Genomic DNA, 13,957 nt, shown 5'->3' with positions numbered 1-13,957 from the left:
ACCGAAAGCACTCACCGAGGTGCGCCAGAGAGTCCAGCCAACGGAGCCATCTCACAGGAAGGCGTTCAGAGTTGTCATTTCTTCGTGGGCAGTGCTCTCCATCCAGCTGTGTATACACATTCGGCACCTGCTATGTGCCACTCGTTCGGTGAGGTGCTGGGCATATGATGAGGCAGGCAGAAGCCTGGCATTCCATAACTGGGTACAACAGCTCATGCTTGTAATCCCAGCACTTTGGGAGGCCGAGGCAGGAGGACCACTTGAACCCAGGAATTTGAGACCAGCCTGGACAACATGATGAAACCCCTTCTCTAGAGAAAATACAAACATATTAGCTGGGCATGGTGGTACATGCCTGTAGTCCCAGCTACTCAGGAGGCCGAGGTGGGAGGATCACCTGAGCCTGGGGAGGTGGAGGTTGCCATGAGCTATAATCATGCCACTGCACTCCAGTGTGGATGACAGAGTAAGACTCTGTCTCAAAAACAAGAAGAAGCAGTCTGACACTCCAGTGAGAACACAGCCATCCGGCCCACCATCACAGAAGTCAGTATGGAATCCCAGACTGGGCATACACTGTGGGCTGTGGAAGACAAGACAGGGTGGCACAAGAGCATTTGAAAGGAGAACTGTTGGATTCCAGAGGGTCCCTGAGGAAGGAACAATGATCTGGCATTGAACAGGCAAGGGGAGGGTTAGAAGGAGGAGGAGACACAACAGAAGGAACAGCCTGTAGGAAGGTACATGGTGTGTTCTAGAAACTGGGGAAAGGCTGGGTGGGTTTAGAAGCAGAAGCAGTGAGGAGTGATGGAAGAACTTGGAACTGGGGCTGTCAGCAAGGGCCCCACTACATAGGCGGTGGGCTGTAAGACATGGGAAAGCATTGGGCCTCGATCCTGAGGCTACAAGGAGACCTTGGAGCTCTTCGACGTGCTTGAGCTTTTAGAAGATGACCCGGCAGCCACGTGGGTGCATATCTCCCAGGACATCTGTCAGGGTCTATGAGTGGTTACCAGGAGAGACGATGGTGCCTTAGAGCAAGGAGATAACAGTCAGAGACGGACAAGCGATTGGTTCCAGAGACGTGAAATCCAGGAGGTGAAATTGAGAGGTGGGGACGAGGAAGAGGGAGACTAAGCGTAGTCTGAGTTCTAGTCTGTCAGCGAACATAGGTGGAAACTGCAGCCCGCATGGATGAGACTTGCTTGAGGTCTCACTGCCAGGCTTGATCCTGCATTCTGGACTCCAGCTCTGTTTCTCAGCGTCTTTCTCAACACACAGCCCACGCGGAGAAGAGCAGGGAACCACTATCTCTTTGTCCCCCTAGACCAAGAGGCCCTGGCAGACAGATGGCCCTGGTCATCCAGGTGGGCCCCCACTCCTGTTGCCCCATGGCATCACACACAGTCCTGGTGCACAGGGGCCCAGTGGTGCATGTGTTGGGTTAGTATAGTTGACCAGGGATCCAGAGAACATGTCTGAGTTCTAATCTGTCCCCAGGGAGTCACATCTCTTGGGAATCCTCTCTTTAAAATATTGTTTCTGAGAAGAAAATCGTATCAGGTTATGCAAAAGCCCTCCAAGTAGTACCAAACCATGGGGGAATGTAAAACATTTTCATTGCACAGCACAGGGAGGAGCTGCCTAGGAAGCTGAGAAGGATCAGCATGACAGGGGCAGGTGCAGTCCAAGCAAAGGCATGAGGTAGGGAAAGCGTGAGGCCACTGCAGGGAGGTGGCAGGTAGATCACAAGGGATTTTTGTGTATATTATCCTGCGGTTCGATCTTCACAACAGCCCTGTTCAGGTAAAATCACTCTTTCATTTCTCAGATAAGGAAACGGAGATGAACAGCACTGCAGCAAATTTCTCCAGCTCACCAGCTCCTAAGCAGTCGAGCCAGCTCCTCTCACCCACAGGTAGCCAAGCCCTTAATAGATGAGAAATCGCTTGCCGAGTTAAAAGTTAAAAGTGACTTACTGATGACAACAGTCTCCCAAGGATCTAGCTAAGGAAGAACTTTAAGTGGCCAGGACCTCTGAAGGTCCAGTTTAATCTTCCAAGGCAATTTGGAGAAAGAAATTGGCCTTTCTTGAGATGGACTGGAGCAAATACATTTGCTCTCTTTCAATTTTGCAAGCACCTGTCTCCCAGAAGCGGGGTGGAGGCAGACTGGAGGGTGAGGAGAGGCGTCCCTGCCAGTCTCTGCCTGCACTCTTCCCCTCCCCCAGCACCTCAGAGGGGCAGATAGGGAAAAAGAGTCATCGGTGACACTGTGTGCTGATCAGCAACTTGAGCAAAACTTAATTGCTTCCCTGAACCTGAAAAAATATCAAACTGCATAAATAAATGTGCTTTAAATTATTAATAAAGGCATTTACATCTGGAGTTGGAGCATGAAAATTAATTTAATTTTTTATGCTAAACGGGCTGGTGTAGCATATGATTTAAGGATTCGGAGATACAAAGGGCAGGGAAGAAAAGGGAGACAGAATGGATGCTATCTTGGGCATTTTGCATTTAAAATCTCAAAAACATAAGAAAGAGGAACGAGTAGAAAGAAAGGGTGGGAGAAAGTTCTTCTTCAGACGCAGACTCAGGCAACTTTAATTACTGAGAAACAAGAACACGAAGTTACCTCAGGGCTCCCGCAGTTTGAAGTGAACCTGAAGACTGGCAGAGCTCACATTTCTGTAAAGGGGGTTGTTGCCTGACTTCCTCAAGGGGCAGGCATAATTAAACCTGAGGTGGAGATGCCCATCAGATGCACTTGGAAAGTAGGTCTGAGAGCATCAAATAATGCCTGCGTGGCTTTGGGGAAGGGACCCAGAGCCTGCTGACCCCTGCCAGCAGCCCTGCCTGACACTTGCCTGGCTTCTGGAAAAAGGGTGGTACCAAAGAGCCCTGGGTCTGAATCCCAACTTGGCCACTAACTGGTTGAGTGACTTTGGCCCAAGCTTGTCCCCTCAGAGCCTCAGTCTCTTCCTCTGGAAAGTATGTTACAACGCCTGTCTCACAGCATTTTTGTAGGGGTGTAACATGGCATCTAAACATTGCTGAGACGGAGGCCAGATGCTGTTAGGACAGAGCATGGCCCCACCTACATTTACCAGGCCCTTTGATATCCCTTGATGTGCCTAGATGTTTGTTGTTTCTTAAGGGAGAAAGGAAAGGAAATGTGGGGTAGGGGACTTGATTTGAGGGGTGAAAGGAGAAAGAGAGAAGATACAGGACCCCTGGGACTGGGTGGAGCTCCGAGATCCAGATGCTTGAAAAAGACTTCATTAGACGTTGGAGAAAGAACCGCAGTGCAGAGAGGTGAAGTCCCCTTGCCTCCGGTGTAGTGAGCAGAAAATTCGGGATTTTAGCTGCTCCGGCCAGAGGCCATGCCCTGAATGACAGCCCCTGTTGCCTCTCACTTAGCAAATTCCCCACCTGTCACACAGACCTGGTAACACTGAACTTGCAGAACTGTGTGAGGATCAAAGAGGGCCACAGGGCACCTTGTACTCAATTGGGCTCTCAAAAAAAGTGTTCCCTTTCCTAGGCCCCGGGCCTTCCCAGAGCCAAGCTGGGACAGAAGGACAGAGATGAGCAGCTGAGCAGGAGTCCCTGGGGAATAGGTGCCCAGCTCCAAGATGGCTGGCATCGGCACCACCCCATGGCTGCCTCTCAAGCTGGAGCCCACTCCAGGACCTGAGCATCTGCCTCTGTCCTACCTTGACCTTTCTGCCTTTCAAAGGGTCAAAAACACAGTTGCTCCTTTTTCCAACAACTTCCATTTTCACTGCAATTAATTCATGTCAATGTCCCATTTCTCTCTGCCTTTTGCTGTTCCATCCATGATTTCTGCCAGTATCTGAAAGGCCTTGGCTTAGTAGAAAGTGTTGGCTGTGGAGTGACACAGGCCTGCATTTGAAACCTGGAGGACTTGGGCAGGTGCCTCTGGGCACCCTGGGTTCCTGCCTGAAAAACAAAGATGGTAACGGTCCCTACCAAGGTGGTCAGGCGGGGCAGGCAGGACTTAAAGGTCAGCCACCTCCTGGAGCAGGTCTGCCCCGTGCCATCACTGCCATTGGTATCACTCTTTCCCCCGCTTGCCCCTGGGACCCAGCCCCAAAGGCAGCAAAGTACAACAGAAAGGGCACGTTCGCTGTGGGAACACGTCTAAAATAAAAAGGAGGCACCTGCTGCAACTATTTTTTCATGGTTTTGGTTTCTCAAATATTGGCAATCATGCCTTCAAGAATGCTTCCAGAATTGTTTAAAAAAAAAAAAAAAGCTCCTTAAATAAAATTTTAATTAATCCTTATGAAAGATAGTACATTAGTTCAGATTGAAATTATGATACAGCAGAGGTCCATTTTATTGTCTATCTTTAGATTTTATTGCGCATCGGGGACCCTCTTGTAATCATAGTGTGAAGTAAACATTTACGTCCATTCTATAGGAGTTGAAGCACAGTTTTATATTTTATGTGACGATAGACGTCTACAACTGCCATCTCCATTATGACACAACTATCGGTCACTGCTTTGATTTAGTTACCATTGGGACGTTTGTTGGCAACATCATCCCCAGTCACTGCATGGCTCTTTTGGAGAAGTGTCTTCCACTTACTTTCTAAGAACAAACTGTTAAGGGAATCAAGGTATTTCTGAATTACACATGTTTTGTGTTGAGCTTGAGGGGGAAAATCACATTTTCTCAGAAATTGCTTTAACTATAAGTGGGGTCAAAAATTTCACCTGGGGCCGGGTGCGGTGGCTCACGCCTGTAATCCCAGCACTTTGGGAGGTCGAGGCCGGCAGGTCACTGTAGCTCAGGAGTTCAAGACCAGCCTGGGAAACATGGCAAAACCCCATCTCTACAAAAACCACAAAAATTAGCCAGGCATGATGGCGGATACCTGTAGTCCCGGCTACTCAGGAGACTGAAGTGGGAGGATGGTTCAAGCCCCTTGGAGGTGGAGGATGCAGTGAGCCATGATCACGTCACCGCACTCCAGCCTGGGCAACAGAGCCAGGCCTTGTCTCAAAAAAGTGAAAAATAAAAATTCACCTGGAAGTCAGGAAGTGCTGAGCCACCCATCAGCTTTGGTACTGTCCTCCTTCACTTTCTGAGGCTCTCTCCCTCCCAATGGGTGAGCACTTTCGAGCCTCTGAAATTGCCTGTAAACCCACGCATACTTTTTTCTGGGGACACAGAAAACAGTGAGAACCAGACCCCCCACTCACGCAGGCTGTGACTCCCCTCAGCCCACACTCCTACATCACGATCCCAGCTCGAAACCTTCTTGCCCCTTTTCCTTCTCTCAGTTCAGGGGCTCATTAGTCCAGCTCATCTCATAGGTGGAATTTGAGCCTAGCAAGACCCGATCCCAGTCTCACCATACTCTGTGACCTTAAGCAAGTCCCCTCCATTTCCTCATTTGTAAAACGAGGATGGGCACACCTACTCCACGGGGTTGATGGGAGGCTCAGACATGGTGGTGGGTGTGAAAGTGATTTGTAAACTGCAAACAGTCATACTTTTATCATGATCATCATAATTATTATTATTAAGTGATAAGCACACACCTGGCTAACTGTATTCATCTCTCTTAAAATACCCAAAGTCTCTTGACTGGAGAAGCACTTGTGTTTCTAAAGATGCAGTCATGGAGGAGGGAGCCTCCTCCTCCTCTCCCCAGGCTGCATCCCTGCTCATAGAGTATGGGTGTCCCCTGCCCGCTTTAGAAATGAGCTGGGACTGAGCGCCTGGATAAGCTGCTAATCTGAGCTGTGAGCCCACCAGACCTGGCCCAGTTCAGGGTGGGGAGACACGTCTTTCACTTCCCGCACTCGCGTGGAGGCCGTGCTCTTTTTCCAAGGATGTCGGGTGCCCACCAGCCTTTAACATACAGGCTTTGCCTCCTCTGAACTGTGCTCGCTGTGTGTGGAAGCTTCACGTGTCAGACCCTACAGGGAGGAAGCAGTGCAGGGCCTTGAATCCCTGGCACCCATGCTGAACCTACTAGATCTCCAGGTAGTAGGATGTCAAATGCTGAGTTCTTTATTTGTTCAATAAATACTTTCTAAGTAGTTGTTACAAAGCAGTCCCCATGACAGTCACCAAGAATCGGGAGATCAGAGGAGGAGGATAAGAAAAATCTGAACTAGGCCGGGCGCAGTGGCTCAAGCCTGTAATCCCAGCACTTTGGGAAGCCGAGACGGGCGGATCACGAGGTCAGGAGATCGAGACCATCCTGGTTAACACGGTGAAACCCCGTCTCTACTAAAAAATACAAAAAAATAGCCGGCCGAGGTGGCGGACGCCTGTAGTCCCAGCTACTCGGGAGGCGGAGGCAGGAGAATGGCGTGAACCCGGGAGGCGGAGCTTGCAGTGAGCTGAGATCCGGCCACTGCACTCCAGCCTGGGTGACAGCGCGAGACTCCGTCTCAAAAAAAAAAAAAAAAAAAAGAAAAATCTGAACTAATTGTCTCATTTCCCTCTCACATAAATTCTTCTCTGTCTGTGTCATACTGGGTTTCTGTCTCTCCCTGCCACACACATTTGCTCTCTTGAGAGGCCCTCTGGCTGAGGCCGAGGCCTGCTTTCTAGACAGGCTGGAGCAAGTGGAAACCCAGTTGGAAGAACAGGTCCACTGTGCCTCAGGAAGGCACCCCAACCCTGTCACACCCCTAGTCCCCTCCCCACACCCAGCTTTCTTCCAGACAGAGCTCCCCAGACCTCCTCTGACCCTCAGGCCCTCCCTGCCCGCCCACGCCTGGCTCTGCTTCACTTCCATTTCTAAGATTTAGAAGCAAAGACGGAAAGAGAAGCTTGGTGGGCCCAGCTGGGCTGTGGGAGGAGAGGGGAAGGGGCCCCAGGATGGAGCAGAAGTCGCTGATGCGCCCGAGTTGCCTTGCGGTTTAGGCCCAGAGGTTCACGCGAGCGAGCGTGCTGTGGTGAGCGCGATAACCGGTGAGCCACAAGGCGATTCGGAGAATTTCTGAAGGCTCTGTAATAAAAGGTGACAGCACAAAGCCCATGATAACAAGGCCGAGCCGCCGTGCCAAGAAGTCAGCAGTAGTGACAAGAAGGGCTTGGCAGAGGTGGGGAGCCAGCCGCTCCCCCTCTAGCAAGGGAGCACACACAGAGGATGCCTCCCTAGCTTTCGAGCAGAGACAATGAACCCACTTGGAAGAACTCACTTGTGCGTGGCTGGGGTGAGAGTGTGACAGGAATAGAGATGAGCCCCGGCCAGGCCCTCCCTGGGATTCCACATGTGCCTGCTGCCTGCAGTGACAGTCAGCTCCAGACCGTCCCAGCAGCTGTCCCCTCACCTCCTCCTGGCTATCTCAGGATGGACGTGACCCCGGCCTCCAGGGTAGCAGGCCAGGGTGGACAGCACAAGGATGATGCCCGGGAGGGAGAGCCTGACAGGGGCCCAGGTGGGTGGTTTCAGGCACACTCAGGGAGGCTGGGAGCTGCCGATAACCCAGGGCTAGGGGATGACGCCTTCACTCCTTAGTATGCACCCAAGTCCTGCCCACCCTGGTGCCAGCCTGCCCTCTCAACACCCTCTCCCCACGCTGGCTCTGATGCCACAGTGTCTTTGCACCACTGCTTCCTCTGCCGTAACGCTCGTCCCTTTCCTTCCTGCCTGCCTGTCCTTCCGGACCCTGCTCAAATGTTTCTCTTCTGTAAAGTTTCCCTTGACCCCTGGCAAATGTGTGTGCCAGAGAGAGACAGAAACCCAGTGTGACACACACAGAGAAGAATTTATGTGAGAGGGAAATGAGACAATTAGTTCAGATTTTTCTTCTCCTCCTCCTCTGATCTCCTGATTCTTGGTGACTGTCATGGGGACTGCTTTATAACAACTGCTTGAACTGCTTTATAACAACTGCAGAACACGCCCCCAGCAGCCATCTACTTTACACACCCCTCCAGCAAAACCATTTGTTTTCCTGTCTGACTCCCTTCTAGGTGCTGAGAAAAAGGGTTATGTCTTTGTTTACCTCTTGTTCCCAAAGTCTAGCTCAGAGTCTGGAATGTAGCAGGCACTCAATGATGAAATGATGAGGCAGGGAGGGAGGGAGAGAGGGAGAGAGGGAGGGAGGGAGGGAGAGAAGGAGGGAGGGAGGGAGGAATTGAGGGATGAATGGATGGAGGGATGGAGGGTGAATGGATGAAGGGAGGGATGGAGGGGTGGAGGGATGGAGGGAGGGAGAGATGGAGGAATGGAGGGAGGAATGGAGGGAGGAAGGAATGGAGAGATGGATGGAGGGCTGCGTGGATGGATAGAAGGAAGGAGGGAGGGAAGGATGGATGAATGAATGGAGGGATGGGGGATGGATGGAGGGGTGAGTGGATGTATAGAGGGATGAGAGAGGGAGGGATGTATAGAGGGATGGAAAGAGGGAGGGATGGATGGAGGGATGTGTGAATGGATAGAGGGGTGGAAGGAGGGAGGGATGGATGAATAGATGGAAGGATGTAGGGATGGATGGATAGAGAGATGGAGGGATGGGTGGATAGAGGGACAGAAGGATGGGTGGATGGAGGGAAGGAAGGAGGAAGGGATGGATGGATAGAGGGATGGAGAGAGGGAGAGGTGGATGGAGGATTGGATGAATGGGTGGATGGATAGGGAGATGGAAGGATGGGTGGTTAGAGGGATGGAGGGAGAGATGGGTGGATGGAGGGATGGAGGGATGTTTGGGTGGAGGGATGGAAGAATGGATGGATGGATGGATGGATGGATGGATGGATGGATGGATGGATGGATAGGGAGATGGAAGGATGGGTGAATAAAGGGATGGAGGGATGGGTGGATAGAGGGATGGAGGGAAGGATGGGTGGATGGAGGGATGGAGGGATGTTTGGGTGGAGGGATGGAGGGATGGAGGGATGAAGGGATGGAGGGAGGCATAGGCAGAGGGATAGAGGGATGGGTGGATGGAGGGATGAGTGGATGGATAGAGGGATGGAGAAAAGGAGGGATGGATGGAGGAAGGGATGGATGGGGAGATGAAAGGATGAGTGGATAGAGGGATGGAGGGAGGGGTGGGTGGATGGAGTGATGGGTGGATGGAGGAATGGGTAGACAGAGGAACGGGGGGATGAGTGAATAGTGGGATGAAAGGATGAGTGGATAGAAGGATGGAGGGAGAGATGGGTGGATGGAAGAAGAGTGAAAGGAGGGAGGGATGGATGAATGGATGGAGAGATAGAGGGATGAGTGGATAAAGGGATGGAAGGGTAAGTGGACAGAGGGATGGAGGAAGGGATGGGTGGATGGATAGGGATGGAGGGATAGAGGGATGGAAGGATGGAGAGATTGAGGGATGGGTGAATAGAGGGATGGAGGGATGAAGGAAGGATACAAGCAGGTAAACATCTTCGTAATCCCACCAAACCCCCACACCCCCTCAGGTGTAGTCTGAGGACCTGTACTATCTCCAATGCTGGAGGCCTGAGTCCCCCACCCATCTGTCATAAAGCCTCTGCTTTGTCTCTGACATCAGAGGCCCTGGCCAAGGTCCTCTCCTTGTCCACCTTTGTAATCTCATTCCTTGGATCTCTGGTTAGTACTTGATCCCTGTGAAGTGGGTTGGACCCCATACCTACAGGGGGTCATGGGAGCCCAACTTTCTTCTCAGAAATACACCAGAAGGTTACAGACTGTTCCCCTTGGCAAGCCCTGCCTGCTCTATCCGGAGATGGAAGGTGGGACAACTGCCCCCAGGTCAGCTCCAGCAACAACTCCCCATGCAGGCCTCAGTCAGTGCTCCCTGGGAATCCTCCAGGCCCTCCATCTCCCCACTAAAAGCCCTTCCTGCCCAGGACTGGGATCACATCAGTGCCCAACCCCAGGAAGATTATTCACATCAGACGTGCAGGCATCAGCCGACCAGAGCAACGCCAGCCATGAGCCAGAGTAGATGGGCAGGGGCCAGGAGGTGCAAAAGACTGACAGGAACAGGTGTAAGCCAGAGCTAGCCAGCTTGGTTCTGTCTGGTTCTGAGCACTGGAGGAAGGAAGGGATTCATACCTGGGAACCTGGAGTGGCCAAGGGTGTCTGGAAGCCTGGGCATCTTCTCTGCTGGATCCATTGCTGAAGATACAAACAGAGCCAGCCCCCACTCCATGGCTCCTCAAGGGACACAGCCCAACACAGACACAAGAGACACTCAAAAACAAGGCCAAGACTTCCTGTCCCCAGCCCCCTCCCTCGAGGGACCTCAGAGCACCAGGGAGCTCTGGTGACTGTCCCCACCCCAGAATTCTGTCCACATCTGTGTTCTTTCCTTGGCCTCCCTCAGAGAACTATTTGTGTCCCTGGCTTATGGGCAGTCAGACTGCCTCAGGTGTCCTCCCTTCTGGAAGCTTCCATCTCCTCCACCACGCACACTGCTTCCTCCAGGGAGCATCAAAGCCACACTGCAAAGACACAGCCAGGCCTCCGCCCCACGGCCCACCCGAGCCAACAGAAACAGGCCTTCCTGCTCTTCTCATTCTAGAAAATGGAGAGAAATGCTCTTCAGAGAAGCAAATGACAGGGGAGGCCCCCTATAAAGACAGGTCAGCCATGGGGCTGCAGGCAGAGCTGGCTTGGGTCCCCACTGAGTGATGTCTGGCAGATGAACTCCTCTGAGCCCCCGGTCCCTATCCTGTAAATAGAGATGATACCAGAATGCCTGCTGTATGGCTCCGGTGGTAAGCAGTAAGTGAGGTAGTTTAATCCTGAACTTAGAGGGTACGCTGCAGGAAAGGGTTCAACAGGCCACAGATCTCTTTGTCTGTGTGCGGATTCAGGGTCTCCCTCATGGACAACTCAGGCTCTGGGGTCAGACATCCAGGTTTGAATCCAGCCCCGCCGCTGACCAGCTTTGTGTGCCTTTAGCGACTAACTCAGCCTGCCTGGCCCTCCAGCTCCTCTTGGCGATGAGACCCAGTGACAGTCCCACATCCGAGGGCCTGTAGGAGGACTGCATGAGGGGCCAGCATAACATTTAACACAGCAACCGGCATGGAGTAAGCGCTCAGCGGTTCTTTCGTTATTTTTATTCCACACCAATCACAAGCACAAGGCTCTCCTCTTTTGTTCTGGAGCCACAAGTTCCTTGGCCTCCAGGCCCCTGAAAGAGCCAGGTGGAGGGGCTGCCAGCGCAGGAACCCTCAGAGACTGTTTCATCAACCACACCTCCTGACCAAATCAACATCACCTGTGGGACACTTGGCACCACTGTGTCACCCACCAGGAACCGGCTCCTTAGGTCAGGTCAGGAAACTGTGCCTGCGAGTGAGTTCCCAGAACAGGAGAACATTTCCCTGAAGCTCTGCCCCCTGGGCACAGGTGCTCTGCGAGGTGAAAGGGGATGCAAGCTGCGGGTGCACAGTGTCTCTGGCTGAGGCCCCAGGTGGGAGATCAAACGCTTGGAGCAGGCGCAGCCACAGCTGGGGTAAGGCTAGAGCGTGGAGAAACCTGCTCAAGAGAAGGTAAGTGACTGTCCCAGGGTCACGGGGCAGCCAGTGCTCGGCCACATCACAGGACTCTGTGTCATTGCTTTGCTACCTTTCTGCAGGCCAGAATTCTGAGGGATCTTCCTTTGCATGCGTGTGCCATTTTCATCACTTTTGAAAAGGCATATACATGTTTTTTTTTGTTTTTTTGAGGCAAGGGCTCATTCTGTTGCCCAGGCTGGAGTGTAGTGGTACAATCATGGCTCACTGCAGCCTTGACCTCCTCCCAGGCTCAAGCAATCCTCCCAACCTCAGCCTGCCTCAGCTGGGACTATGGGTGTGCAGCACCATGCCTGGGTAATTTTTCTGTGTTATTTTTTTACAGAGACAGGGTCTCCCTATGCTGCCCAGGCTGGTAGTGGAACTCCTGGGCTCAAGGGATCCTCTTGCCTCAGCCTCTCAAAGTGCTGAGATTACAGGCATGAGCCACTATGCCTGGCTTAAAAAGGCATCTTTTTGTTTTGTTTTGTTTTTGAGATGGCGTCTTGCTCTGTCACCCAGGCTGGAGTGTAGTGGCGAAATCTCAGCTCACTGCAACCTCCACCTCCTGGGCTCAAGGGATCCTCCTGCCTCAGCCTCCTGAGTATCTGGGACTACAGGAACATGCCACCAGGCCCAGCTAATTTTTGTATTTTCAATACAGACAGGTCACCATATTGACCAGGCTGGTCTTGAACTCCTGGCCTCAAGTGATCCACCCGCCTCAGCCTCCCAAAGTGAAAAGACATCATTTATATACCTTACGTCTGACCATTTTTTTCCTGAACTTTTTACTCAGATGATTTTTTTGATTGAGATGACATTCACATAACATACAATTAACCACTTTGAAGTGCACAATTCAGTGGCATTTAGTGCATTCCAAATGTTGTGCAATCATCAGCTCTCTCTAGTTTCAAAACTTTTTTTTATCACCCCATAAAAACACCTCATACCTATTAAGGAAGCACTCTCCATTCCCTCTCCCTCCCTCAAACCCCTAATAACCTCTAATCTGCTTTCTGTCTGTCTGGATTTGCCCCTCCCCTCCCCTCCCCTCCCCTCCCCTCCCCTCCCCTCCCCTCCCCTCCTCTCCCCTCCTCTCCCCTTCTCTCTCCTCCTCTCCCCTCCTCTCCCCTCCGTTTCCTTTCCTTTCCTTTCTCTCTCTCTCTTTCTTTCTTTCTTTTCTTTTTGTTCTTTCTTTTCTTTCTTCTTTCTTTCTTTCCTCTTCCTTTCTTTCTTTCCTCTTTTATTCTGGTTATAGTGTATAAAAGAAATCATCATACAATATGCAGTCTTTTGTGAGCAGCTTCCTTCACTTAGCGTGATGTTTTCAATGTTCACCTACTTGTAGCATGCATCGGTATTTCATTCCTTTTTGTAAGTGCGTAACAGTCCATCATGTGGATCTATCACATTTGTCTATCCATTCATTCACTGATGGACATTTGGATCATTTTATCTTTTTTAAACATACAGAAGAGTTTAAAGAATAATATAACGAACACTCATTTTCTCACTACCCAGATTCAGCCACGGGGCCAGGACTAAGGTGAGACCAGTAAAGTGCCGCCAGCACTGCATTGAAGGAGGCACTCACTCTTGGGGCCTGCAAGGGGCAGGGTGGACCCTGCAAGGCCATAGCTGAGGCACCTCGCTGGCCTGAACATAGCCCAGGCCCTGTTCAACTGAACATAGCCCCAGGCCCTGTTCAACAATTTTCATATGTTGCCATCCTGCCTTTATTTAGTTCTATGAACATTTGTTTTGCTGAACCATTTGAAGATAGGTTACAGAGCACACAAGGCTTCATCCTCAGTTCCTTGAGTCTCTTTTTTATAGAAAACTTTGTTCCTAATGTGTTCCTATTTGTTATTTACTCTTCTGTGGAAGAACAGAAAAATGTTCCCCTACATAGCCATGGACCCATTCTCAAGCATGACCACATCAACCATAATTCTGTATAGTCTCTGCCTCCAGTCCATATTCACATTTCCTGATTCTCCCAAATAAGTCTTTCATAGGTTTTTTGTTTGGTTGGTTGGTTGACTGTTTTGTTTTATTTATTTATTTATTTATTTATTTATTTATTTATGAGACAGAGTTTTGCTCTTGTTGCCCAGGCTGGAGTGCAATGGCGCGATCTCAGCTCACAGCAACCTCCACCTCCCTGGTTCAAGGGATCCTCCCACCTCAGCCTCCCAAGTAGCTGGGATTATAGGCACATGCCAACATGACTGGCTAATTTTTGTACTTTTGGTAGAGATGGGGTGTCACAATGTTGGCCAGGCTGTTCTTGACCTCCTGACCTCAAGTGATCTGCCTGCCTCGGCCTCCCAAAGTGCTGGCATTACAGACTCATGAGCCACTGCGTCTGGCCTTGTTTATTATTTTCACCAGGTCTTATGTCATTTCCCACAGCATTTGTGGACTTGGGGCATCTTTTATGCTAAAATATCCTCAAA

General features: G+C 51.0%; 1 protein-coding gene across 1 annotated transcript in view; it reads right to left on the bottom strand.

Moving 5' to 3' along the window:
- The window catches only part of LOC105487692 (putative proline-rich protein 21), a 33,811-nt gene extending 23,709 nt beyond the window's left edge, over window positions 1-10,102 (bottom strand). The window contains exons 1-4 of the mRNA XM_071099249.1: window positions 10,042-10,102; window positions 8,006-9,417; window positions 398-583; window positions 16-311 (exon numbers count right to left, since the gene is read on the bottom strand). Coding sequence (XP_070955350.1) covers window positions 8,027-9,417; window positions 10,042-10,102 — 1,452 coding nt within the window. The 3' untranslated portion in view covers window positions 16-311; window positions 398-583; window positions 8,006-8,026. The remainder of the gene's footprint in view (window positions 1-15; window positions 312-397; window positions 584-8,005; window positions 9,418-10,041) is intronic.
- Between the last annotated feature and the right edge of the window lie 3,855 nt (window positions 10,103-13,957).

This window comes from Macaca nemestrina, chromosome 7 (genome assembly GCF_043159975.1).
Source record: "Macaca nemestrina isolate mMacNem1 chromosome 7, mMacNem.hap1, whole genome shotgun sequence".
NCBI lineage: Eukaryota > Metazoa > Chordata > Mammalia > Primates > Cercopithecidae > Macaca > Macaca nemestrina.
This window is presented reverse-complemented; position numbering and strand designations above follow the sequence as displayed.